Source organism: Pleuronectes platessa, chromosome 20, assembly GCF_947347685.1.
Source record: "Pleuronectes platessa chromosome 20, fPlePla1.1, whole genome shotgun sequence".
Taxonomy (NCBI): domain Eukaryota; kingdom Metazoa; phylum Chordata; class Actinopteri; order Pleuronectiformes; family Pleuronectidae; genus Pleuronectes; species Pleuronectes platessa.
The window spans coordinates 15,258,433-15,285,187 of NC_070645.1; the positions used below are offsets into that span (position 1 = coordinate 15,258,433).

The 26,755-nt window shown below is 44.5% G+C and overlaps 1 protein-coding gene across 1 annotated transcript in view; it reads left to right on the forward strand.

Annotated features, from left to right (window-relative positions):
* Positions 1–26,755, forward strand: part of ptprn2 (protein tyrosine phosphatase receptor type N2) — a 115,567-nt gene that overhangs the window by 38,914 nt on the left and 49,898 nt on the right. The window contains exon 10 of the mRNA XM_053412548.1: positions 2,685–2,764. Coding sequence (XP_053268523.1) covers positions 2,685–2,764 — 80 coding nt within the window. The remainder of the gene's footprint in view (positions 1–2,684; positions 2,765–26,755) is intronic.

The following is a 26,755-nucleotide window of genomic DNA, read 5'->3' on the forward strand; positions in this document are numbered from 1 at the left end:
GAGCAAACAGAGCCCAGGTGAAGGCATTAGAGGAGGACATGTTTCTCTCAGAGCCACACATGTGTGTGTATTTGTGTGTGTGATCAGAAATGCACTGGTGCGTGGTCGGGTCCGTCCGTCTGGAGGTACCGGCTCATAGGTTGCTCCCGACTGAGAGTCACTGGCTCGGTGCAGCGGACTGACTGATGGTGAGTGCGTCCGGGCTGCAGCCTCGTGGCAGTGTGATGAATACCCCCCCCCCCCCCCCCCCCCCCCGTGTCACACACTGGGGCAGGAAGTCCACTAAAAGTCAATGTACACTTTCCAGGCCGTAACAGTTAAGGCATGAAGCGGGTTGATGGTTTAACTGGAGGGAAGAGGAAGCAAGTGGACGTCTCAGCTGCACGTCATGCTTTGTACTACATGAACAAATCCATAGGCTGCTGTATACATCTGATACGTTTGTATGAACATTGTATTCAGTTCTATACAACCGTTGGTTTCCATTCAAGAAAATCAATCTGCAGATTCTTGAAGTTTTTATCTATCACAGCAAGATTTGCACCACTCTCATGTCTGAGCCGACAGCTGGTTAGCTTATCATGGTTCAGCATAAAGACTGGAAACAGTGGGAAACAGCTAGCGGGGCTCTTTCCCAAGCTAACAACATCTTCCCCTTGCACTTCTAAACCTTACTTATCAACGCATAATATCATATATTATAAATAGATTATATTTAATCTGGACAGAACTGGGAGAAGGTGACGACAGGTCAGACACGCCGAGGCCAGCTGTTTTTATCCTTTTTCTTTGCTAAGCTTAAGTTCTTCTAGCACTATGCTTATATTTAATGTATAAGCAGGAGAGTTGCATTGATCATCATCTAACACTCAAGCAAGCTTTTGACCTGTAAAGATGTCAAACCGTTCCTTTGAAATGAATTTCCATGCAACATTAATGTAACTCGGGTATAAAATAATGTAGGTTTGACGTTAAGTGTGAAGTTAACTCCCAGGCTTTAAGAGTCATAGTTAACCAAGCTGACTGTGATGTTTTATATTATTTAATATATATTTATATTATGTTCAATTTCTGCCAATAGATGCCTTTCACCTAAATCTCACACACTGAACCTTTAAGTGTCAGTTTGGGCCCAAACTCTTAAAACAGATGAAAGGTGCCAGAGATCTTTCATTTCTCTTCATATGAGACATTTGAGACTGAATAAAAGATGAAGACGACCTGATAAAATGCTGATTTCATTTCTCAGCTCAGTTAAAACTCTCACCAAACGTTGCCATGTTTTTTAATGCCATTTTAATTTTGACAAAACCTGAGGAAAATTATCTCACTGCCGCATTCCAGTGTTCAGAATTACCCTGATTGTCCCACTGGGGAACTGCAATTACAGCTCAAAATAAGGTGCCATATTTGTTACTGATTGGCCCAGACGGAGTCTTTATACTTCCTGGGGGATGATGTTCTTATTGTTGTCTTGTTCTACTGTGTTTTGAAAGACGTCCCACAGCAGGACTATGAAGTCACTGCTCGCTGTAACATGAAATTCTCTCTTTTGAGCTTCTTGTTAAATTTGTTTTCACTTGAGACTTTCAGGAGGTTACAGTAGACATGAGTACAATTTTCTGTACACATTGCCTCAGTATACACGGTTCTCTCGCGGTGCGTTTCTGCTGAGAGTTCTTACACAGTCTGCTGGGGTTGTTCGATTTTATTTCATAGCCAACCTCAGACCTTAAACATTTATCCTGCTCCGGGGAGAGAAGCCTGCAGCTGACTCCTGACCACACAGCAGAGAATGTGGGCACTGGGAGCTCAGGCAGGTTACTGTAGGTGAAAAGAAATTAAGTTGCTCAGATGATGACAGGACTTTGGTCTTTGGCCAATCTCTGCGTTTATAGTACAGTTAACCTTAATGCAACTTTGAGCTGTTTTTGAGGTTTTGTGGCGGTTGAGGTGAGGATGGATGAGAGACTCTCACATCTGTCCAGTAAATATAAGGATTCATTCCCTAGTCTGTTACTTAAGCTGAACATAAACACAATGCATATAACTCCTGAGAATTTATGTCAAAATGTTAATTTACAACCTCTTACTCCAACCCTGTCTATTAGAAATTATATACTTCCAATTTGCATCAGCAAATGTGTTTTAAAGGACAACATTTTTGCACGTTGAATATTTTCTATTAACATAATGATGTAATGTCATTTGGCAAGTTGAGAATATGTTCATAGTAGCTGCATCCCACACCAGGAAAATCGTTTTCTACCAAAATCTCTGAGGTCAACTCGTACTTGTAGTGACAAAAGTATCGTTAAACCCTTTTTATGGTTATTCTTAAACAGCACTGGTCTGTTTTAATACAGTGAAATGGGATTTCAGACACTCCAACCACCTTTTATTGAATCCACTGCCATTAATATATGTAGAGCTTCATTTATCCAAACACACTATCGCTGGAACTGAAGCAGCAATTACGTTGCGACTAAAACTAAAATGGGATATTGGCACGTAATCTTTAGGAGACAAGGTTTAATGCCTGTGGAAAGTACAACATTTTCTTATTGGGATTTACCATTGTTACCAAAATCTTGCTCCTACTAGGACTGCAAAAGGAGATACCAAATGATGAGAACTAAATCTTTAATTCTTCAATTTCTTTCTCCTCTGCTGTTTTCCTGCAGCGTCCTCGGACCCGCGATGACTTTCAGAGTCGGAGCAAACTCCAGGAACATCACCACCGCGGATGTGGTTGAAGTTGCGGGTAAGAGCGCCGTTTATTCCCTCCTATTCTTTTTCCTAATCGCACACGATGATCCTGTTGACAACCTTCATAGCCACTCATCTCATTTTTACTGGCCCGGCCGCTCCGTCACTGTCTGTGCTCCGGCAAATGAGAACACAGATTACTCTCTCCAGATACAGTAGATAGGCTGGTGCTCATCTTGTTCAGACAAGCCGCCGTCCCCCAAAGAAGATTATCAACATTGTGCAATGACAGACGACCATCAATTACCGAGATGATGAGCCGAGTGTGCACACTTGTCCTGGCCACACGCACACACTCACCCTCGGCACACAGGACAGTTTATTTCGCCTCTATTACATCCAACAGGCTGACAGATTGAAACAGGTTCGCTCCAGCCAAGTGTGTGTGTAGGTAGTGTGTATTCTCCTCAGTGTGTGTGTGTGTGTGTGTGTGGTGCCTGCATGTATCCACTTGTTTGATGTAGACTGATGGAGAGCTGTCACCCACAGAAAGGAAGTTGTCAGTATGCGCTGCCTCCACTCTCTGGTTTATTGTCTGCACCGGTGCTGATGTCTGTTGGATGTGTGTCCTCGCCGTCCTTGCTTTGGTCGGAAATGACTTTGAGAGGCGCAGCGATTCCTCCCGACAGTCAATATCATCCAATATCACCGCACTGGAATCAACATGGCGGTGTCCAGCTATTGGCTGAGATGTGTCATCTTTTTTGCCGCCAACTCGTTTCCTATTAGGGTTGTGCCGGAGGATGGTGGCTGATGATACAGATTTACCGCAAGAACACGCTGGGCCGGGGGTTGAGCTCCGGTCCGGTGGTTTTGTGAGTGTGTGTCTGTGTGTATGTGTGTGTGTGTGTGTATTCGTGGGATTACACACACACAGGTGTGGGGTGCTCATCCCCTCGCCTTCATCCCACTTCTCCAAAATGACCAGATGAGCAAATATGGCCGACACGTTACACACAAGGTGCAATTATTGCACTTTGCCGCGTCTGTGTTCCGTCTTTCTTCTCCATCTCTGTTCTCGAATGCCTCCTCTTCTTCCTCCCCCTCTCCTGTGTGGCTGACTTTGATGAGGTGGCGTGTGGCGAGAGCTAATGACGGGCGCGAGCCGAGCTGAAATGTCAGACCAAATGTTAAGTCAACATGATCATCGGCTTGACCCGCGTTGATGAATTATGAATTCAGTCCACCTGAATAATGATTCGTGAGAGCAGACAGAGGGAGCTCTGGTGGAACCATAAGGTACGGCCGACCGGTTTTTGTTTCTCCCGACTCGGCAGCAACAGTAAGATGAAAATGTGAAAACGGAGATAGCGGAGTGGCTCAATCCTCTGTCTTTAGAGCTGTGTGTGTGTGTGTGTGCCTCCGCTGACCTGAGATGAAATCCTGCCAGAGCTTTATCCCCTGCTCCCCCCCCCCGCGCTACCTTCTCTTTCCACCACAGTGTGAAGAGAAGAGGATTTCCCCCCCTCTCCTCCTGATATTAAAAAAACAATGGGAAGTGAAAGCAGAAACTGTCCTTTTTTGCAGTTTTAAAATCCTTTTATTCCACCTGGGGAAAAAAAAATCTGCACGCCCGGCATTGAATCCAACCCGATGTGGCAACGCGAGGGTGATTTTTAAAGTGGGAACCAGGCTGTGGCGCAACAGCGTGGTTTAAGTGGACTCTGAGAAATCAAACTGACACCCACATGCAGGGGCCACCTGGGTAATCCTGGCTGACCTTTGCCTTATGTGTGACTGTGCATAAATGACGTGGCCTCCTAATGAACTCATCAAAACCCCTGCTGCATTCTGGGCTCAACCCGCTGCTGAGAGCCTGCACAGCGGGCTTCGTGGCAGGCGTGAGAGGAGACGACCCGAAAGTGTGGAATGCTGCGGAACATTCAGCAAACACGTCCTCCGTTATTATAACTGACTGATAAATAATATAACTGGTAGAATGAGTCGTTTGTTCGAATGCACCATGAGCCATTTTAATTCTGCTTCATGCACTTGTGTCGCTCATTCCTGAGCTCAGGGCTGCAGCTGATAAATAATTTAATTATTATGTAAATCACAAAAAATACTGAATGTGTCAATAAAAGAGCAAAAGATGACTTTTCAAATGGCTCGTATTTCTGTCATAACATTGAAATATTAATTTCAAATAGATATAAAACAGATTAAAGGACTAAATCTTAGTTTTGAAGAAGCTAAAAACAGCTAATGTTCAGATTTTGGGGTTTTATAAAGTGAATTAAATGATCCTCATAATACAATTTTTCACTGACTAAATGACTGAGTACCACCTATGTTATATATTTACAGTTAAATGTTACTCTCAGTTATTTATCAGTCTATAGATTTCAAGTTCTGAGACAGGAAAACATAAAACTCAAAATGTTGTTTATTAATGCTTCCTTTCAGTCGATGGACTAATGGGTATATGGTTCATTTACTGTATATTGCTGTGCTATATCTTTTATATTAAACTACTTCATTTATATCCAACAATATGTGAAGCCTGCTGCTACCTTGACTGTACTCTGCAGCGTCTGAACGAGGTTGATACGGCTCTGCAGCGTTCTGCCGTCCATCTATCTGCCCATCAGTTCTATTTGATGTGCTCAATGCCCCATTGAGGAGAATAGACAAAGGGACTCGGTTGAAAGGCATGGACAGTATAGAGGAGATTTGATAACTCCTTGAAAAGCATCTTTTGGGCAGCAGGTTCTTAGCGGCTGTGTGGTGAAAGGCCTGCTGGGAGGTCTGACTGTATTAGTGGAGGTAGAGGCTCTTGTGTTCTGCTCAACTGGAAAACGGCAGGACAAAGACCCACACTGCCTAATCCCTGCTCTGCGGCAAAACAAAAGGGAAAGCTGCTGCTTTATCAAAACTACAAGGCATTCTGTGTGTCCGTGTTTGTGTGCGCGCATGTTTGTGTGCGTGGGGGTTGTGTTTTTTCTATTTCTTCTTCTTTTTTTTTGCAGCTGTGGCGCTCATACTGTGCCAAAAATGATTTATTCAATATTTGATGAAGTGGCAGCCAAGCTGTTAAAACCAATGTTGAGATGTGTCGTTTAGGATTCTACTTCTTCTTTTTTTTTTTGCCTCTATCTCGATGCGATTCCTCGACTTGTAAATCACCTTCAGTTGGGAGGAATTGGATCTGCCAGAAATGCTTCTGCTCACTGTACAGCCACACTTTTACAGCTAATGATGGATTTGATCCGCCCCCCTGCTCCCACTGACATGTTTGTGCACTTCACAGCGAGGAGGTGGGTTTATGTGTAGGAAGAGTGTTTTTCTATAATTACGTCCTGTCGTTATATTCTCACTCGATGATATGGATGTGTTTTTGACGGCTCATCTTCCAGATTTGCTGCACATTTCTTCTTTTCAGCCTTTTTATTATAAATGGAGTGTGTTTTTCAGCTCCGTGTCAAACGTAACCCGCTGGTCAGCCGGTTCTGTGATGTCTGGTGACTGGGCCGCTGTCTAACCCACTGTGGTCAAGGAAGTCCAGGTCAAACACCAACAGGGTGTGTGGGTGGATATGTGTGTGTTAGGAGGTGCTGGTAGGTGGTGGGTGGGAGCTGGGCGAGGACAGTCCCATTGTCTGGGCTGTCACGGCTGGGCGACCCAGAGCCCCTCGGAGGCCCCAAAGACCCCAGAGGCCAGGCCACAGCAATGAGTCAGCGGGCCCCCAGGCCGTGAGAACCCCGGCCCTGGTCAATGAGCGCTGGGAGCCTGGGGACCCTGGGAGCAACTGGCTGGGCCATCTGGAGCAGAGTGCAGAGACCCTGACACACGGCTGTCACCCGAGGGAGACACTCAGGGAGACGTGGACCTAGACATTGTCTGGCCCCCCGTGTTTCTACCTCTGCGTCTGTCTCTCTGTCTCTCTGCCTTGCTTTACCTCTCCCTCTCTCTCTCTCTCTCTCTCTCACAAACACACACAGACTCTTTGGCCAACCCATGAGAGATAGAGATCCAGGGAACATCAGGACCAGAACTATTAGGAGTATTTTGATGTGCATTTCCATCCACCTGTTTTTATGAGCTTTTTCAATCTGCTCTCGATAACCAACGTTTTCGGGATGAAATTCCATCAAAAAACTGTATTTGTATTAAAAAAAGTTGTTGTATTGATAAAACCAGTGGCTGCATCGGCCACTAATCACACGGTTGACAGTTCGATCCCCCCCCTCGCCTCTTGTCCACATGTTCTTGGTCAAGACCATGAATTCCAAATTACTCATGATGGTCAAGCCTTTGTGCTGCAGCTCACTGCCACTGGACTGTGAATGAAATGTTCAGTGTAGCGCGCACCTTCAACTTTAACATCCACTGAAGCTTCTGCACCAAAGACTGAAACTGTTACTCTCCTCAAATGAATACATGACAAAAATATATGTGCTTCCTCATCTTCTGTAATGGTCCAAAGGCGCCAAACTGGGGGGTTAGGGCAAATGCACTTGTTCTAATGGTGAGACAACGGTAGTGGATGCAAACACAGATTAAATCTTATTTTCTTTTAGAAATGTGAAACTTGTGTCATGTTTGAATGGAAACGTGAGAGAAGTTTGCCTGAAAGCGTAGACGAGAGACATTGTGGGTAGATGTGAAATGTACTTCACCCACACCCTGTCTACTGTTTTGTGGAAAAAAAAACATAAAAGCGAGGAGCTTAAACATAACAGGATTTCTCCTCTACTCTCACTCCATTTGTCCGTCCGCCTCATTCTGTCCGTCTTTCTATTCTCTCCTCTGTGGGAAGGCCTGCTACTCTCTCTGATCTGACGCACACACACACACACACACACACACTCTCTCACACACTCACACACCCTCTTTCGCACACGCCCTTGCAGACAAACTCTAAAGTGAAAGCACCGTAGCTGCGGCTGCATAATGGGGCCTGCTACCATTTGAGTGGTGAGTGGTAGTCTTTTCCAGCTGAGCAGATTAGCATAGATCTCCCACGCAGACAGAGTTGACCTTCACTCTGGCAAACACTTGTCAAAATGCCAACGATAATTACCTGTTCTCTTTGCAAACAGCACAATGGTTTATCCACCTGCGTCTCAGGCGTGGAGGACGAATGTGTAGCGTTACAGCGCCCGGGACATACAGTGTTTGGTAAAGGTAATGTAAGACGCGTAGGGGGGGGGGGGGGGGGGGGGGGGTTCTGTATGTGACACGGGTGTGTTTGTGTGTGTGTGTCTGCTTGGTATCGTAATATTCACCAATGCGTAAGTTTACTCGCCACCAGACGCTAAAGGAATAAGTGTGAATTACATTTTACTGGGTTTTTTCAACAATAAAGGAATATATATTTTTGCAGTAGGTCCGTGTTGGATGCCTGATTGCCTGTGTGTTCGTGCCTTAACATCTTGAGCACAGAGGTCAGAAAACAACCCAGTCTCCCCCCCCCCCCCCCCCCCCACCTCGGCCCTTCCCATCCTCCCACTCCCCCTCTCCATCCTCCCTCGCCCCTTCCCTCTTTCCCTGGGCACTCTCCTCTCTCTCCTCCTCCTCATCGCTGACTGCCCTCTCTGGTTGAGTGCTCGAATGTGCTCAGTTCGGTGATCAAAGTCTTCCTCAGTCTCTTCTCCTCCATTGCCCCTGGCTCTGTGTATTTGTATTAGTATGTGAGAACTTGTGTGTGTGTGGTTGTGTGTGTGTGCGTGTGCGCGTGCGCGTGTGTGTGTGCATGTGCCATCCAGCTACAAGCTCAGCTCTCATACGTGTAAGCCGTCAGTCTCTTCTTACTTTCTCTCAGTATCAGTAGTTCCCTGTCGGCCCTTTTGCATCATCTACATCATCCAGAGGGCTTTCTCACCCATAGGTTTATATACATTATATAACTAGAATATAATTACATATGCATTTTATGTTAAAGCTGATTTTGTCTGTGTACTTGGTTGAGGTGGAACTCTTTTTACCAATTTCATATCCAAGCTCAACTGATGATTATTTTCCTTATGGATTCATCTGCCTATTTCGATATTTGTTAATTGTTTGGATTGTGTTGACTCTGCACAACAGTGTGTAACACTTTGCTCTAAGCCATTATAAACCAAAATAGTGTCCAATTGACTGTTTGTGTGCGACAGTGCAGCCAGACGGATCCTGTCTGTTTCTTTAACTCACACACGGACTTGTGTCAACACCCTGGGAGAGTTTGTCTGTGTGTGTGTGTGTGTGTGTGTGTGTGTGTGTGTGTGTGTGTGTTTCTTTTCTGGGTCACATCTGGGTCAGTGTGTCTGTTTGTAAGTTGGAGGTAAAGTGTGAAAACGCAGATGTGTGTGACTATTTCTATCGCAGGTTTTGTGATCAATATTTAAAGCGTGACACATTTCTTCTTGAGGGATTAAAGATGGACAGGACACAACGTTTCATCTGCATGGGTAGATGGTGTTGTTGGTGTGTGACACACATTCATTTTTGGGATATCCAGAGTAGATCCAGGTATTTTGGTCATTGTGGTCATGGTAGGGTAACCATCGGATTTCATAGTGTAATGCTAGTAGTGTGACGATTGGTACCTGACATCAGATGTGTGATGGGGACATCTTGTTCCAATTCTTGGGCTGATGCCTACAATTGTGAAATCAGGGAAACAGACACACAGGTTTGAGTTTATTAGATTGAAAAATGGCCGAAGGAACCTGTTACATGCACACACACACACACACACACACACACACACACACACACACACACACACACACACACACACACACACACACACACACACACTATACCACTATAAATAAAGTAAATATGTAACAACATAAACACATAATGATTATTGTTGCATAAAACACATCTAACTCTTCTGTTAACCTTAACCTTCAGGCATAGGGAAACTCAGAAACGTCTTGTGTTTGTTGCACCAGGTGAACAGGTTCTCTCCATACGTGCATGTATTTCTATGTGTGTGTATGTGTGTGTGTGTGTGTGTTTGCGTGTTTACTTGCTGCAGGCTGCTATATAACCAGAGTTGTATGAGTCAGAGTAAAATGATAAAACTTTCTCCCTCTATGTGTCAGATGTCTGTTTAATTCCAAGGTCACAGTGCTTTGTCTTTTTTTTAAAAACTTGTTTTGCCTCCAAGAGGCGAAAAATATCTTAAATAGTCAAAGACAGATATTAAAAATGCTCAGCCGGGGCCTTTTGCTTCAGGAAATCAGTCTAGAACATCTCGGTTTTATCCTTGTCCCTGGCCTAGAGACTGAGCTTTCATCAGCCACTTACTCTTTGTGTTCAGCTCACAGAAAAAAAAGAAAGGTGTCATGTGGAAACGTTTTTCTATTGTGTCGAGGAGTGAAGAATGTTCCAACCGATGAATTGGGTCTGTGTCTTGTGCTCGTCTTTATCCTCTTTATCCTTGTCAGTCGTGCTCTTTCCCCGCTCCTGCTCTTTCTCCCTGCTCCCCCGCTCTCCGCCGCTCCTCTTCTCCTCTCACTGTAGTATTATCCCTGCCCCTCGGTGTAGGGTCAGGGCCGCACGGCTCCGGTGAACATATTTACTGTGTCAACATCGCTGTTGCAAAGCAGCTGAAGACAGTAACAGGTGCCTGTCAACAGCCGGCCAGATCTCCAGTGCATTAAAGGATCTTTGCTGTAGACGGGGATTAGTGTCGCCTGGCATTGTTTGTTTGCTAATTCCATCTCCAAGGTATTTGTGGAAAATAGGCATGAATAATTGAAAGCGATTTCTAGTGGACGAAACGGAGCTATCAACGAGCGGAGGGAGATAAATGAGTGGGGGGGGAACGCAACGCAAATTGGAACAACGGAGCAACCCTCCTACGACACCCGGAGAGACCCCGAGTTTGTAAACAAAAATTGAATATGCATTGTTTCAATGTAAGGGCAGGAAAAAAGAGCATTGAAATGTAAGACATGGATTTAGAAATAAATGCAGTAATATGTTCAATGTGGATTGTGTCGCAGCATGATGCTGAGGTATTAAGGGTTTTCCTCGATTGTGACTTCTCTGAAATTGAATCAACACATCGTCTGTGCTGAATTGTGTTTAGATTAAAGAAGAAATCTAACTTTCTGACAAGGTTATGAATATATTTGCACTGAAGTCTAAATCCATAAGTAACACTTTGCATCTCCGAGCGTTTGCACTTGTGGTTGAAGGAAAATAAAGACGGAAAAAAACTGATACTAAGGTTAAAACTTTTAAGAAAGTCTGAGACAGGTTCAACTAAATAAAAAGATTATATCTGTCGTGGCCGGATCTTTAGAACTATCACGTTTATATGTCACAGTTCAGTGAGTCACTGCCTGACAGTCGCTCATCCACCTGCTGTGGTCCAGACTACAGTATCTCAACAACTCTCTGATATATCGCTATGGAATTCTGGCCAGACATTCATGGTCCCCAGAGGATGATCCTATATTGACTTTTCCTCTAGGTCGACCATCAGGTTGACACATTTGTTGTCCATTAATGTCCCCAGAAACTAGTGGATCTGCTTCAAACTGTGTCTCAACAGACATTAGTTGCTGATTATACATTTCATAAACCCTAATGGAGGATTTAATCCATATCTTACATTATTTGGAGTTCTCCACTATTCTTCTTGATTACCTTCTTTTGAAGTTAATGTTCAACCCAGTAAGATTTGCAGTCCCACTGTGTGTTCATGAAAATCTCTTCCTTTTTTTTTAAGTTCACACATTTCCTGTTTGCAGGGACTCGTCATTAAGCGACACCAAATTGTGTAATTTCTCTTCTCTGGATTTGTACCAGAGGGTCTGCTTTCTGTGATCTTAATCTGACCGATGACCTTGTGGTCGTGATCTAATTTCCAGGACGGCGGGTCACAACACGTCTTCTCCCACACGGTATCGAACTCAATAACACCACGGCTCACTAGCTTCACGGTTTACGAACTGACAGAACGGCACATTTCACCACAGCGTCGTAATGATGATGATTAGCTGCTCTGCGATGAGACAGTCACACATCAGTGTTCTCTCTGCGCAATCAAGCAGAATGTGCTCGGGTAATAAAATGACAGGATTGTTCATATCCTTACAGTCGCCGTCTTCCGAACAAATGTTGAATTTATTTGCTTTCAAGAACCCCCCCCCCCGCCGAAGCCCCAGTTTAGCAGGCCCCTTGGTTTATTAGGACTTCTGTGTTTTGTATTCTGTCGGTGTCATGGCCGACTCGGTAAGCTGAAGGAGCTGAAGGCGCAGGCTGGTGAACACTCGCCGGATGCTACTGGTCTAAGCACCATGTTGAGCAGAAAATCCCTCCTCCTCTTCAATCCCGCCACCACCAGCCCTCCCTCGTATGGCTGGATCCCGACTCCTCCACCTCACCTCTACATCCCCCCCCACTTCCCTTCATCGTCCATACCCCGCACCCACAGTGAACGCCACTTCAAGTGAGGGAACGCGTGCTGATGGCCCCTCACGTCGCCAACAGCAGGTGTTCATACATTGTGTTTGTAGCATGTGAACAACTGAACAAGCGTCTTTCCGTCTCTGACAATGAGGCAGAATCCAGTCAAAGAAAAGCATATTAAGTTATTTAAGGTTTTTGACTTGTAGAGAAGTTTAGTTAATTAACTGAGTAGATTGATTGTAAAGTGGAGGAAATTGATTTTCCAAGCGTTTTGGTTGAAGTTATCTACTCGGACCGGAGCCACTGAAAGATTTGTGCAGATGTTTCCTCACATTAGTCTCATAATGATCAAAGTGGAAGGACGTTGATGCTGCAGTGCTGCCGATGCTGTTTACTGCCACATAAAGTCGTCTTAAGGCCATTTAGTCTCATACTCAGCCTTCAAATCAACATAGTTGTTATGTTTTATTCCTTCTTCCCCCAGAAATATGCAGATTCCTCCAACCAGTGCAGAGTTTCCTCTGAATCTACAGATTGTTGCCTTGATGAATCATTTAGTCCATAAAAAAGCAAACTGGGTTCTGTGAACACCACTGCAGTTTACGAAGAGCTGTACTTTGGGTTTAATGCTCGAACAAATGACTCAACCGATGAATCGATAATAGCGATAAATCAACAGGTCGTTTCATCTCCGCACTCCTTTTCCTCTCAGATTTGTCTTTGTATGCATCTCAACCTTGCTTCTTCTTTTTCTCTGAATCAGGTGTAAACCATTCATAACTGAATCAGGAAAACTGAATCTGTACAGAGGTTAAAACATACACTGAAGAGATATATGGTATATTTCGGTTTGACAAGGTTGTTTATGTGCTAATGGAACTGCACCTGTGTATTAAAGATGCAGCACATGAGAGACACTTAAAAGCCTGGAACAAAACAAACAAGGACGAACGTACATTTCCTTCACGGTGTTCTTGTTTGTATATCTCTGTCTGAGCTCACAAGCATGTGTTTGCATGCGTGTGTGTGTGTGCGTGTGTGTTAGTGTGTGTGTGGTGTTTTCTCTTAATGGTACATCTGCACTAAATTGGCCCCCTGAATACAGTCCCGCTCTGCCAGTGGTTTTGTGAGCTACAAGTGTGGAGAAACAAAGAGAGCCAGGGAGCTTCAAAGCAGGCGGGTGACATTTCGGGCTTTCCATCTTCAAAGCTCTATTTGCTTTTGTACTTCCTCTTTGAGTATAATTATATATATATTTCCTCTTTTTTTTACAACCAGAGGATTACAGCTGTCTGAAAACATAGAACATTTTCGAGAGCCATTTCATAACATTTTCATTAAAGCAACGCACAATGAGACATTTGTTTTTGTGTCATTATTCTAAACATATTTGTTCCACCGTTATTTGCAGCTATGCATCAGGACTTGTGTAGCGCACTATTATTGGCAGCTATTGGCCGTGGATTGATCGTTGACCCCCCCGGCGAGTGTCTCCAGATGGGGGAGACGTGAAATCCACCCTGTCCCCTCATTTTCATTCACCTCTCTTCCTCTTCTTCTCTCTTTCTTCCATCCCCCTCATCCTAGTGCCTGTCTATAATTCATGTCCAGGTGCAGCACCAGCTTTCTTTGGCACCAGGCTTGAAAGATGAAAAAAAAAAAAGAGACAGATGTTCAATTTTCCCTTTTTGTACTTGTCTCTATATCTGCTTGTGTGCTTTCAGACCTCTTTTGCCCCACTTTACCTGTAATGCAGATTTTTCTTTAATGGCCCCTATGGTTCAGAATGGGCTGTAATTAGGGGTTTGTGACTGGACGCAGTGGTTTGCACATGGTCAGGGTGTTTGTTGTCATCTCTGAGTTTGTGCAGCAACTTGATATGAAGCAGCACGAATACAAAAAAAACACATTTAACCATAATTTACTGAAAGATTCTTTAATAATGTGCAATTTAGTTTTTTTTCTTTCTCTCGGCTGTCGAATATAAAAAGCGGCCATCACCGTGAGTGCCAAGATATTCCCACGGCACAGCTGTATTTACTTGCAGCTTCTGTGCATCTTGTCATATAGAAGGCGCAAACACCCCCCACCCACACACACACACACACACACACACACACACACACACACACACATACAGCGGAGCGGGGGGCTGAACTCTGCAGGTGGGTATCTATATTGCAAAGTGACATGTAGAGTCTAATGCACAGCGGAGGCCTGGAGAGATCCGGCCCTACTGACTTATTCAAGGATAAACGTATTTATTTATGTCCGTGTCTCATTTGCAATCAGAGGAGACATGCTGCACATTTGTATCCTTGTTTTTCCGTTTCATTTCGACCTCGAGCATTTAACATTCAAGAGCTGAACACTATATATGTAGATGTTTACAACGAAGGACCGAACAATGCGATTTGGGTAAAATATCCAGATCAGCGACTCAAGAATATAGAGATTTATCATTTAGATTGAATGATAATCGTGGCGCCTCTTCTTTCCCAAAGACACTTTCTATTGCCGAGTGCAGAGACTTTATTTAACACTTTCATTTTGCTGTTCGACCAACTCACCCACAAAATGAAGGAGTATTTGCTTATGCTGAGTAAATATGCAGGTTGTCATATCTGCCAGTTTAACACTCACATAAAATTTAAACTGCACAAACCTCGTTGAGACATTAATTATGTAATTTAAATTACGGCTCTAATGATTTGAAAATTGCACTCAATTCCATCCGCAACTTTCATATGAAAATGATAACTCATCAGCCCTAATTACAGCGACGCTACACTGTGTTATCAAGTGGTTTTTCATGAACGCTTCAGAGGAGAAACTGTCCCAACGATAACACGGGGAAATCTCTGCGTCTGTTTGTCCTGCAATGTTCTCAACGACCTTCAGACCTCCAAGTTGAGGCAGGAGGCGCGTTGCAGAGGACCCGGAGAGTGGAGGTCTGCACAGACGAGAGGAAGAAGGTGAAGAGATGAGTGAACATGCCTGAAGGAAAATCCAGGGTGTCATTTAGTCATTAGCAGAGGTTGCCACCTGACAGAACCGTGTTTTCACACCTGTGTAGAAATCTTTTGGAAAAGAAGGAAAGCAATAACACGGCGTAGACACGTTTGGAGACAAATGTAATGACAACTTTCGTACTGGATTCGACATGTTGGGTTGTGGTTTTGATCATGTACTTGTGGATAGTAATTTCAAATAGCAAGAAATAGGATTTGTAATGCGCACATTTATGTTCACATGTTTGTATCAGCCTGTGTGTGTGTGTGTGTGTGTTCTGAGTGAACCAGTTAATAGGGAAAATGTGGATTTTTCAGTTTGGGCGGGATTAGGAGTAATTTGAGGGTTTGGGTTTGGAAAGCAGCAGCTATGGATAGTGTATAAGCATGTGTGTCGGTGTGTCGGTGTGTGTGTGTGTGTGTGTGTGTGTGTGTGTGTGTGTGTGTGTGTGTGTGTGTGTGTTTGAAACAAATACCAGAGGGATGCATTTCAAAATAGGTCGTCGCTAATCCCCCTTAAAAAATGAACATTCCCCTGACGCGCACTCTTCTGAAAGAGAGAGAAACTACAGAGGGGGAGACAGAAAGAAAAGACAATGAATTATGGATAAGTTTTAAGAGGGACATTGCTCCCTTGTCTCCTCACACTTTTTGCTTTTTCTTCCCCCCTCCCCCTCATCTCCCCATCTCTCTTTTCCTCTCTGTCTTCCGCCTCCTCTTAAATCGATACGGGCTGACTGTCATGGGTCAGTGGCCTGTATGCATCAGGCTGCGCTGCTACAGAGGAGCGTCTCCCTGGGCTCTCTGCGGAGGCGATAACTCAGTTCCTATCTCAAACCTCTCTTTAAGGGACACCCTCTTTCAATTTGACTCCAATATCCAGCTCAGATTGACTTGGGCTGACACAAAGGGAAGGAATACATATGTATGATCTCAATTTTCTCTGGGAAGAAAGTGGGAACGCCCCAAATACCTGCAGCCAGCTTAGCCTTGCAAAGACATTGCGGATTATTTTACCTTAATAATAAATATATCTATAAAGTCTGCTGCACAGGAACATATTTTAATTATGCTTCTGCTAAACCCCACTTTTCTTAGTTACTGCCTTGTCTGCTTTTTGTTCATATAATGAAAGGTAGACAAAGGCAGACTTTTCATTTTCGAGCCTTTCACAGTTTTTTTTTTTGTCTGACTTTTTGAATGTTTCCAGCTCATTAAAGACTAATTTTAAAACAATTATCTCGTAAAAGTGATGTAAAATTGTCCTTCATGGCTACAGTACATTGAATAAAGCTCATACAGGGAAGCAAAGACCTAACATTATTAGGATAAAAGCAAAAAACATACAATTATAATATTTCAGACACACCAGATGTCATTTTAACATTACGAGAAAACATTTGCTGGCTGAATTATTTAGCTAATACGAAGCTGTCGCAGGTGACTGAGGTTTCTTGATGGTGGGATACAGAAACATGACTTCCTGTCTCTATCTCAGTGGCGATCTATGAAGTGTGGAATACATTCACACATCGGAAACATCGCAAGTTTGAAAAAGCAATTGAAGTCAAAGTTTCCTCGCCGCAGTCTGAAAATAAGCTTGGTCATTTACCTCCGTTTACACTTTTAGCGTTAGTCTTAACATTATTGCGGAATAGGGTAAAGTAGGCGGGGCTGCATATCGTGAATACTAAATACAGTGAGGTTACTACTTTAGATAGTAAACTAGTACATTCTTTTCATTTGAACTCTTTTATTCTTGGTTGTGGATGGGGACAAAACTACAAAAAGAAAGTGGAGATATTCAAAACTTGACACGAATCTGTGTGAAATCAGAATCCACGGTGGCCTTCTTGAGATTATGAACTTTTCTTATTTCAAGGCCGACCGCTGTCTTTGTGCATCACAGTGGTGCGTGTGTGTGTGTGTGTGTGTCTGTCTAGCCACAGGCTTGCTCACACTCCAAGTCCAATTACCTGTGTTAAAGCCACATCTGAGACAGGGGGATTACAGCATATTATTCCAGCACAAACAACAGTCTCTCAGCCCACCGAGCAGCGGGCAGCCGGATGCAGGCGGTCGGGGAAGGTGTGAGAGGTGTTACATTAGCACCTGGATGTGCGAACAGCAGACTAGTGACCTTTTACCGGCGACTGATACACTACCTGGAAGACTCGCTCGCCTCCCGCCGAATCCTCCTCCATCCTCGACTCTGTTCGATTCCTCTCCGCCCCCCCGCCTCTCACGTCCTCCCTCTTATTTCTTCGTCTGATCTTCTGCTTTTCTTTTTCCTCTCATAAAGAGCACTCTCATTTCATCCTCTGCGACTATTAAAAAACGGTCTCCGCAGAGCCGTCGCCTGTCTCCGTGTCTTCTTCTCGACAGTTGATATTTTCACCAGAGGATGTTAGTCAAGATGTCGCCTCTTCCTCTTGACTTGTTGTCACCACTTCAGACTGTCTTTGAAATTAGTGTTTGTGATGCAAAGTGCGTGATTAAACCTCCTCCAGGCACCTCCCGTTCCCCAGAAAGACCTTGAAGAGTACGTGCCCCGTTTCCCAACACTTTTAATAAGAGTGATCTGACACCATAATTCTCCAGCCATAATTTCATATCCTTCTTTTTTTGTTTTAACTATCACATTTGTGTCCTCTCTGTCATGTAACAGCACCGTGCTCGTACAAATCGCTCTGCCTGAGTCACACCACTTCCTCCCAGTCACCTGCCAGGGGCTCTAATTAGACTGATAAGCAGTGCAACTGGAATCAGCTCTTCCTGGTAATCAGCCCCACGGAGCCCAGACAGACGGCTAAATGAGGGGGAGATGAGCCATGCAGCCCAACAGGTGTCCTTAAAAAGACAGGGAGGTGGGACGCCTCTGCAGAATCCTCGTTGCTCGTCTCCAGCGACTGGAGAGTTCAGCCAGAGGAGAGTTTTTGGTACAAATGGAGAGATTGTGCAGCTATTTAGAAAATGAATCGTTATAAAATACCAGTGTGCCGGCGTGTGTGAGTGTAGATGTAATCATCGTGCTGTGAGAGCTGCCGCACTTTTAAAAGGAATTGTTTGAGAGACTCTGCAGTGAGGTGATTGATTCCGAGCGAAGGGGGAACTTAGACAAAATCAAACACACTAGTCAAACTGTGTATTGTTTGATTTTTTGGATTGTATCCCAACCTGAACACACTTCTTGCTCTTCTCTTTGCAGTCGTAGCTGCTCGGCTTTAGACGTATAATAATGATGATTATCTCATTTTGTCCTGAAGCAAAATAGTAATAAAAAAAAAGAAGCCGGGTGACACATCAAGACGGGCTGAATGCGGAGTGATATCAGAACTAATCAAATCTCTGAAGGGAAATGTCATATTTCTCATTTTGACACCTGCGTGAGCCTGTTGTGTTACACTCTCATTTTACACCCACCACTCCCAGCTGTGCACAGGAAAGCAACACGCCGAGATTAGCGCCGCGATGCGCCGAGCAGCCAGGATGCAGCCGGGCAGATACCAGAAGAAGCTCCGGGTTACTTTACCCACTCTGGGAGGGAAGATGTCCTCCGCACTAACATCTGTAGATGCAGTTTGGAAGGGATTGACTTAAAGGCCACCGGCAGCAAATGTGTTCACTTTGACATTAACCTCCTGCAGCTGAAAGCATCTTGAATACCTCAGTGGGGGAAAAAAAAAAAAAATAGCCTTGGAAATGTAATCTTGAGGCTCAGACAGTGCATTAGATGGAGCGGGGGAGGCTGAGAGGGACAATGCAGAAGCTTCGCAATCAATGCATCTTTCAAGTGATTATTTATCTATATACATGTTCTGTCAGGACCACATTAGCTGCTCAGCATATTGCGGGACTGATTTAGGATCCATTTTGGATTGTGTTACAAAATGGTTGCATCTATCTCTCTCTCTCTCTCTCTCTCTCTCTCTCTCTCTCTCTCTCTCTCTCTCTCTCTCTGATTTATGCTGTCACGTCTCTTCATCGAGAGTGCACCCTTTCATCTTGAAATAAGGAAGAAGGAAAGAAATCAGGCGTAATCAGTCACAACAGAAAGTAAATCAGACAAAGATGCCGCATGTCTCTGTTTGTAATAATAAACCACATTCGTTTGGGCTTTGTTATGTGAATTTGCTTTAACTCTCTGACACAAAATGAGCAATGCATTTTCAATCGTTTGTAAGTAGTTATGAATCGTTTTCATATTCATCATCAAGTTTATTCTTTTAGTTTGTGCAGACTTGTGTTTGTCATAATTCTTTGAGTTGATAGCAGTTTAATTTCCCATCATTTTCCCTTAAAATGAATTCACACTGCAGATAATCGTATATCCCTGGAGTTTGGTTTTGGTTATTTGCTCTAAACATGGGGGGGAGACATCATGATTGACAGCTGATACTGACTCATGATTGGTCGAGCATGTGTATCGACAGGACCTTGCTAACGTGGCTCCACCCCGTTCATATGCATTGTGTTTTAGTTTCAGTCATACAGTCAAGACGACAAACATACTGTATTTCTACATGTTTATATTGTTCCATGATGGATCCCGTTTACAGAAGACATCCACTTGGTGCTTCTCAATCTGACCCCCCACCCCCTCCCCACCCCCCACCTCAGTCATACAGTCAAGACGACAAACCTACTGTATCTCTACATGTTTATATTGTTCCATGATGGATCCCGTTTACAGAAGACATCCACTTGGTGCTTCTCAACCTGACCCCCCCCCCCCCCCCCCCCATTACTCCCCCCTGTTTCTCACCCTCTCCCTCATACTCCTGACTTGAGTGATGGCGTTTGTGATTCCTAATGACAGTCGGAACAAATCTACGTTAATGAGGTCACATTGAGTTCCTCTTCTCTTTCTGTTTTTTTTTTCTTCTCCCTTTCTCTGAAATCACCCTTCACAGTCTCCCGTCCAATCAACCTGTTTCAGAGACTGGTTTTACTGGATCCGAGCTCCAGTAAACCAGCATGAAACGGATTCCATTTTTTTATCCATCAAGAAAATCCTCCCTGCAAAATGGACACCATGTCCCCGTGTCCATATTTTTTTTTTCCAAAGTGCACAAGACCTATTATCCTTGAGTCACTGGAGCTCATATCCTGTACTGCCGCTTGATCTGTCTCCAAACTCCACCTCTGCTTTGGCATATTCATCGTTTTATTTCGGTTTCCCAGTGTGTATTTGCGGACGTCTTAGCTGCCTCATCCATGATTAAGCATTTATCTCTAACAGAAGAGGTATGTGCGTACGAACGCATGAAGCACTCCATCCACGTCATGATGTGTGTTTCTCTCTTGGCTTGAGCAGGAAGTCTGCGCCAACACATCATTGCGATTCATTCCAGTCATTTGCTTGCATAGAGCGAATTGTGGATGAAAACCGGCGCCGCACATGCAGGCGTGTGTGCGTGTCCGTGAATATGTACAGTGTGTGTACTTTGCGAGGTGTGCGGTGTGCCCTCCTGTGTGTCAGTGTGCGTACTCAGTATGTGTGTGCTCAGTGATGTGGTTAGTACTGTGGAGACCTGCAGGAGACGGTCCGTGGAGAGAGCCTGCAGGATAATTGCTGCCACAGTGACAGGTAGGGCTGCCTCTGTCAGAGTTCCCTCAGTGGGGAGGCAGAGGGAGAGTGTGTCTGTTCGTGTGTGTGTGTCTGTGTGTTCATGTGTGTGTGTCAGCTTCACCATCTCTTCCACCAATGAGCATTTCCCCAGTAGGCTCCCTTCTGACAGTGGCAGACTTCCAGATGTTTTCATCTTGTATCGTACAAATATCCAGGGAACGAAATGCAGCATCTTTTACAGAAGGCAACATTCTTTTAATCATTTTGATTCAAATTTAGCCAAGAAACGTGCGTCTGAGTAGTGTATTTTATCCAGAGTATCACACACTAAGTACATTTCGGTTGTTGAATACGATGAAGGACACCGGATGTGTTAAGACTCTTCAATCGCTGCAGTTTCCCTGAAGGCTGCACTAAATGGTTTCTGTGCATGTCCTTCTGACAGCCAGGCTGCCGGCTTGTGTTAGTGGAAAAAGGTCATCCGGAGAATCAGCGGCGTGGCTCCGCAGCCTGCTGGACCTCTGAAGACCGTGATTGTTTCAGATGCGCTTTGTTCAACCCATTACTCCCAGTAATCCACAGGCCTATCCTTTCTTTCAGAGAGCGATTGTGAGATGCAGTTTCAGTTGTGTATGTCACACATCTGCAGATTGTCATCTCTGAAAGCGAGCGCAAGCGATGCCAACGTTTCCCGGTGAGAATGCCGAGTGACATCGGTGGAGTTCCTCCCACATCTGGAGGTGTCTGTCCCCCCCCCCCCCCCCCCCCCGATCTCCTGCAGTCCGTGAAGAATTGGTGTCAGCACCTATCAAACGCAAAATGCCTATTCTACACAGAGTGTCAGAGCAGCTACAATCTATTAATCAACCAGTCGGCAAAGAAACAGATATAATGTGTGTGTCTGTGTTTGCATGCGTCCGTGTGCACTTTCCCTGTGCAGAAGGGAAAGACTCGTCCAGGTATATTATTCAGCCGTCTTAGCAAAAGGGCCTCTAATAAGGCTAGGATGCAATTATAAATGTGTCATGTGTGTGTCCTGTTTGAAAGGGGAAGTGGCCCGAGACGTGTTTGATACCGAACGCCGTGGCAGGCTCTGCGGCGGACACAGGGCGCATGCTGATTGAACCACCGCAGCCATTACAGCATCTGAAACCCAGGGCTTCATCTCCGAATCCCTTTATTCCACAGTGTTGCCTTTTTAACCATCAGCTCTGATGTGTCAACAAGAAAACAGAAAACACGGCATGACATCTTAATGTTTTGTGTGTGTGTTTTTTTTTTTTTTTGCAAGCCGGGGCTGTATTCAGTTAGTGAAGGTTTGTGTTGTGTTGATTTAGGCTGAATAACAGCAGTTGGTTTGTTGGGGAGCACTGTTGGCTTATCCACAGGCGGCGATCGATCAGGGTGAATAAACACCGAGGCAGCCAGGAGCCCCCCCCGCTGTGCACAGCAGGGTCCGACCATGTGACAGACATGCTGGTGTGTGATTGGCACCGCTGATTGGACATTTGAGCGTTAGGCTGTCATGGGTATCGTCTAGTTCGGTTTAGAAGGGAGGAGAGGAAGGTTGGTTTCTGTTCTGTTGAATTATTTATCCCTAGATGTACTTTTCAAGGGATTAAAGTGAACTAAAGTATTATATTAAAATGTGTACTACATTGAATTATGTGATCATATTCGATTTGTAGATAGGCATATTTTAATCCGAGTTGACATGATCATTCAATTCACAGAAATCTGATGAACCTCCATTTTGATAAATGATTCATCTTTTTAAAGCTCTCTCATCGAGCACAATGCTAACGTTTATGAATATTTACTGTTTTTCTGTTTGATAATTGCAAATTTGATAAAGGCTGCAAACAAAAAAGTTGTTTCATCATTGATTAATCTTGCAGTTAGTTTCTTGATTAATAATTTGATTCAAGGTCTCGTAACATTGTGCTTCGCAAAAAATGCAGAGTTGACATATTTAAACATCAAAATGTATTTATTTATATTTTTCATGTTTTACTGTCACAGGGAGCTAAAGAGAATGCATGAATACAAACATCTTTTTCGTCATAATAATATAAAAGCAAATAAATAAGCTACTGTTGAAGTAGTTGCCTATTGATTAATTGACTGATAGTTTTAGCTTGAAATTGAATAATGTGTGGTGAAGCTGTGAGCTTGGACCTCAGGACATGTCGGAGGCCCATTCATTTACTGTTTCACACTCAGCAATTAATCAGTCGAATTGAGAAATAGATTAAATTGACTGATAATCCAAAAACTAATCCCAAAAGGAAACGCTGGCTAGTTGCAGATGTTTGATACTTTTATTATATTCTCCTCCGGTTCTCCTCCACCTTGTCCCCCGGCTTCATTTCTAGGTTTTTTTTCCCTCAGAGGTGCGGGTCCTGTGATTTGGTGTGTTGATTTATAGAACTCAAGGAGCGGAATAACAATTGATACGAGCAGAATAACAATTGATACGCATGAAGGAGAAGAGACAGAGGAGCGGAGTTTTCCCCCAGAGATTGCCTAAAAGGAGGGGGGGGGGGGGGGGGGGGGGGGGGGGAGTTTGAATTTGAATGTGTGTGTGTGTGTGTGTGTGCACGGTCAAATATTAAGTTGTTTACAGGATGTTTATCTTCCCCATAACAATCGATGCTCACGTGAAAAGTCATTTTTGTAGAATATCTTCAACGATGCATCTCCCACAGAAGCTGCTCTGGAGGCACAGGAAACAGAAAACTAATCCTTATAGGAGCAGCAGCAGTGTCTGTGGACTGATTTACATTTTGATAAGCACCAGTGTGCACAAGTCAGAGGTAAAAGGGCTCATAGACGTGATGTATACAAGGACTATGCTGCTGCTGCTTGGAACTCGGTGCTGTGGCTCCTCATACACGACGCGATGAAGGAATATTATTATTTTTCTTTCCCGCCTTGGATTTTGACTGAAAAGTGCCAGTTGCCATGCATCTTATCCATCAGCAGAGGAGAAGGAGGGAGGGAGGGGATCAGGTGCATCTCCCTTCTTTCTTTTCCTCCCCCTCTCCCTCCCCCCCCCCTTGCCGCCGTCCCCCCTCCGCTCTGATAGGCTGAGACAGCCATCATATGTGCAGGGGGGAAAAGTGATGGGCGGAATGGCAGCTTTAATATCGGAGCGATTGCCAGCTGATAAGGCTAACGGCTGTGGAGAGGCGTGAGCATCAGCCCTCCTCCGCAATAAACACTTTCATTTTGTTTGTTTGGAGTGACGGATGGAGGGATGGAAGTGGTGAATAGACGACTTGAGGAGCCCGGGAAGGGGGGGGGGCGGAGGGGAGATAGATGGAATGGATGTGGATGTTATTCAATATTAACAGATCAATCAGGAGGCTGGTGAAATATGTATTTTGTCAACTGTAAACCCCCGTTAGGCCAAAGAGGGAACATTACAATCATGTGACGGCGGCGGCGGCTGCTGTGCCGCGTCTGAAACACAAAATACTTACAGCCTACAGTAGGTGATTCGTCTCCCCACGCTGAATTTAGATTGCTCCTAACAATAACAACCCTGTCTTGTATCAGAAAAAATGGATATATATATTCATGACTTCAAGCTCTGATGACTTTATGATAATCATTTCTGAAGCGCCATTAGAATCTGTGATGAGGACGCGACGCCATCGCTTCAGTTTTTTGCAGCATATGGTGGAGAAAAGCAACGTTTTAATCAAATTATATTTTGTCAACCTGATAATTTGTGTTGAGCGCATCTGCTGCCGAGCAATTTAAAGGTCACTCGCTTCATTTTTTTTGCTGTATTCACTCGTTAGCGTCCATGAAAGGGAACAATGTTTAGAGTCGCTCTGACGATAGAAACGTTGAGTCCTTGGTGATTTTGAAGTTCTTCCTCATTCCGTCCTCTTCACCTTGTTGAGTTTCTCCAATGCTAAACAGAAAAACAAATGGATGGTGTTATAAAATACACGCACATGTTCTTTGTGCACATGTAAAGTCTTTAAAATGAAAAAGCTCCTTTAGCAGAAAATGGTGGTCTCGCTGAAATAGTTTCGCCACGGAGGCAGAAATTTCACGTGGCTGTAATAACTGAACTATATATAGAGCTGCGTTGGATGGGAAACAGACCTACTTTAAAATTCTAATTTAAAGTTTTAATCCTTGAGATTTCCGTCCTGGTCGATTTGGAGTTTCTGGCGCTAATATCAAGTTTAATGATACAGCAAAAAAACTCAGAGCGCCGACTTTCTTAGAAAAGCAGAAGAGCAACTTGCAAGGTAACGATGACCTAATTACCCGAATGGAAACTAATTGGCCATTGCTGTACAGAGGCAAATAGTCTGAATTTGTATAATTTAATGAGAATCTTAAGTATTTTAACTTAAACTGCCTTGTTTTGAAGAAAGTAATGATTCCAGAAATCTGTAAACTTCTCACACAGAATCATTGTGGGAATATAACGATTTTTTTATAAAGATGCTTCAGGTTCTAATTGCTATTATATTGAATTAGTGAGGTTGTTGTCCACTAAAAGACGTTTCTTCACAAAACACTTGTGAGCCACATTCAATACATTTGTCCCAGATCATCAGGAAACTTTCTGCAACAAAACTGTTATGCACATATATGGAATTTCAATAGAAAGCACATGAACATGAAGCACATTCGAGAACATGAAAGAAGCCTTTTTGCTGCACTGTGTCCCCCCCCCCCCCCCCCCCACCTCCTCCTCCTCCTCCTTCTGAACTTCTGATGATTTGGCTCAATGTGACTCGGAAACCGCAGAGATCAAATGAGCGGCCGGGATCAGATCTGGATATTAGAGATCAGACCTGGTGGACTCAGACAATGCCCATTAAAAACGGCCGGAGGAGCCTCTTCTGAAATGAGACCTGACATCCTCTTTCCACAGCCTGTCAGGAGTATTTGGTGGCTAATTTGAGGCTTACAAAAACCTGTGTGCGTGCCAGAAAGAGAGTGAGCTCCAGTGGGAGGTTAATATAAGGGGCGACCAAAGAGAGATGCTGCAGGCCGTTATCCGTACAGTCGCTGACAGAACAAGCAAATCCATTGGCTGGAGTCTCTCCGCAAAAAACCCAGATCTATCCAGTTGCCGGCTAATGAGCTCGGCAAGTACATTGTATTTACATTTAAAGTGGCTGTTGGGGGGGGGGGGGGCGTCCGTTCCCTCCGCAGTGATTGAAGAAGACCTCGGCTTTGATTCACAAGTAAACACTGACCTTCAGGCTACTTTGGTTTCACTCTAAGTCGGTTAATGTCAGCATGTCAGTCAAACCTAGAGCTGCAGCCGCTGTGATGTGTGTGTGTGTGTGTGTGTGTGTGTGTGTGTGTGTGTGTGTGTGTGTGTGTGTGTGTGTGTGTGTGTGTGTGTGTTGTGTGTGTGTGTGTGTGTGTGTGTGTGTGTGTGTGTGTGTGTGTGTGTGTTTGTGTGTGTTTGTGTGTGTGTGTGTGTGTGTGTGCGCGTCGATTCCAGGCTAATCTCCGGTAGCTTGACTCATGATGTGTTGCGACCTCAGAGGGCGCCTCATTAGGACCAAAAACGTTGCGTGACCTTTTAGCAGCTTTGCATCACCCCACCCCCCCCCCCCCACCCCGACCGCCACCTACGCCCTCACCCAGCTGGGCCCAATTACCTCACTCGTTACCCCTCCCCTGAACAGCACCAGAACCGAGCAGGTACCGGAGCTATCTATGGAGCCGCCATATACGTCTGTGACTGACTACAGGTGGGGGGGGGGGGGCCACGATTTCTCTCCTCTCACTAATGACTGTGGACTTTCTGTTTTTTCCCCTCCTCCTCCTCCTCTGCCTACTTCTGATTTAAAGACTACGAGTGTATATTTGACCTTTTCTGCTCTCTCGCCACCGCCCTCATCCTCCGTTTAGCCGCTCTCCATCTGAACACCGCGGGGCCGACACCCAAAATAGAACACGTCCCCCCCCCCCCCCCCCCCCTCGCCACCTTGTTGATGAGATGATGGGATGATCAGGGTCTGCGGGATCTGTAATAACCAGAAAGAGAGCGAAGGGG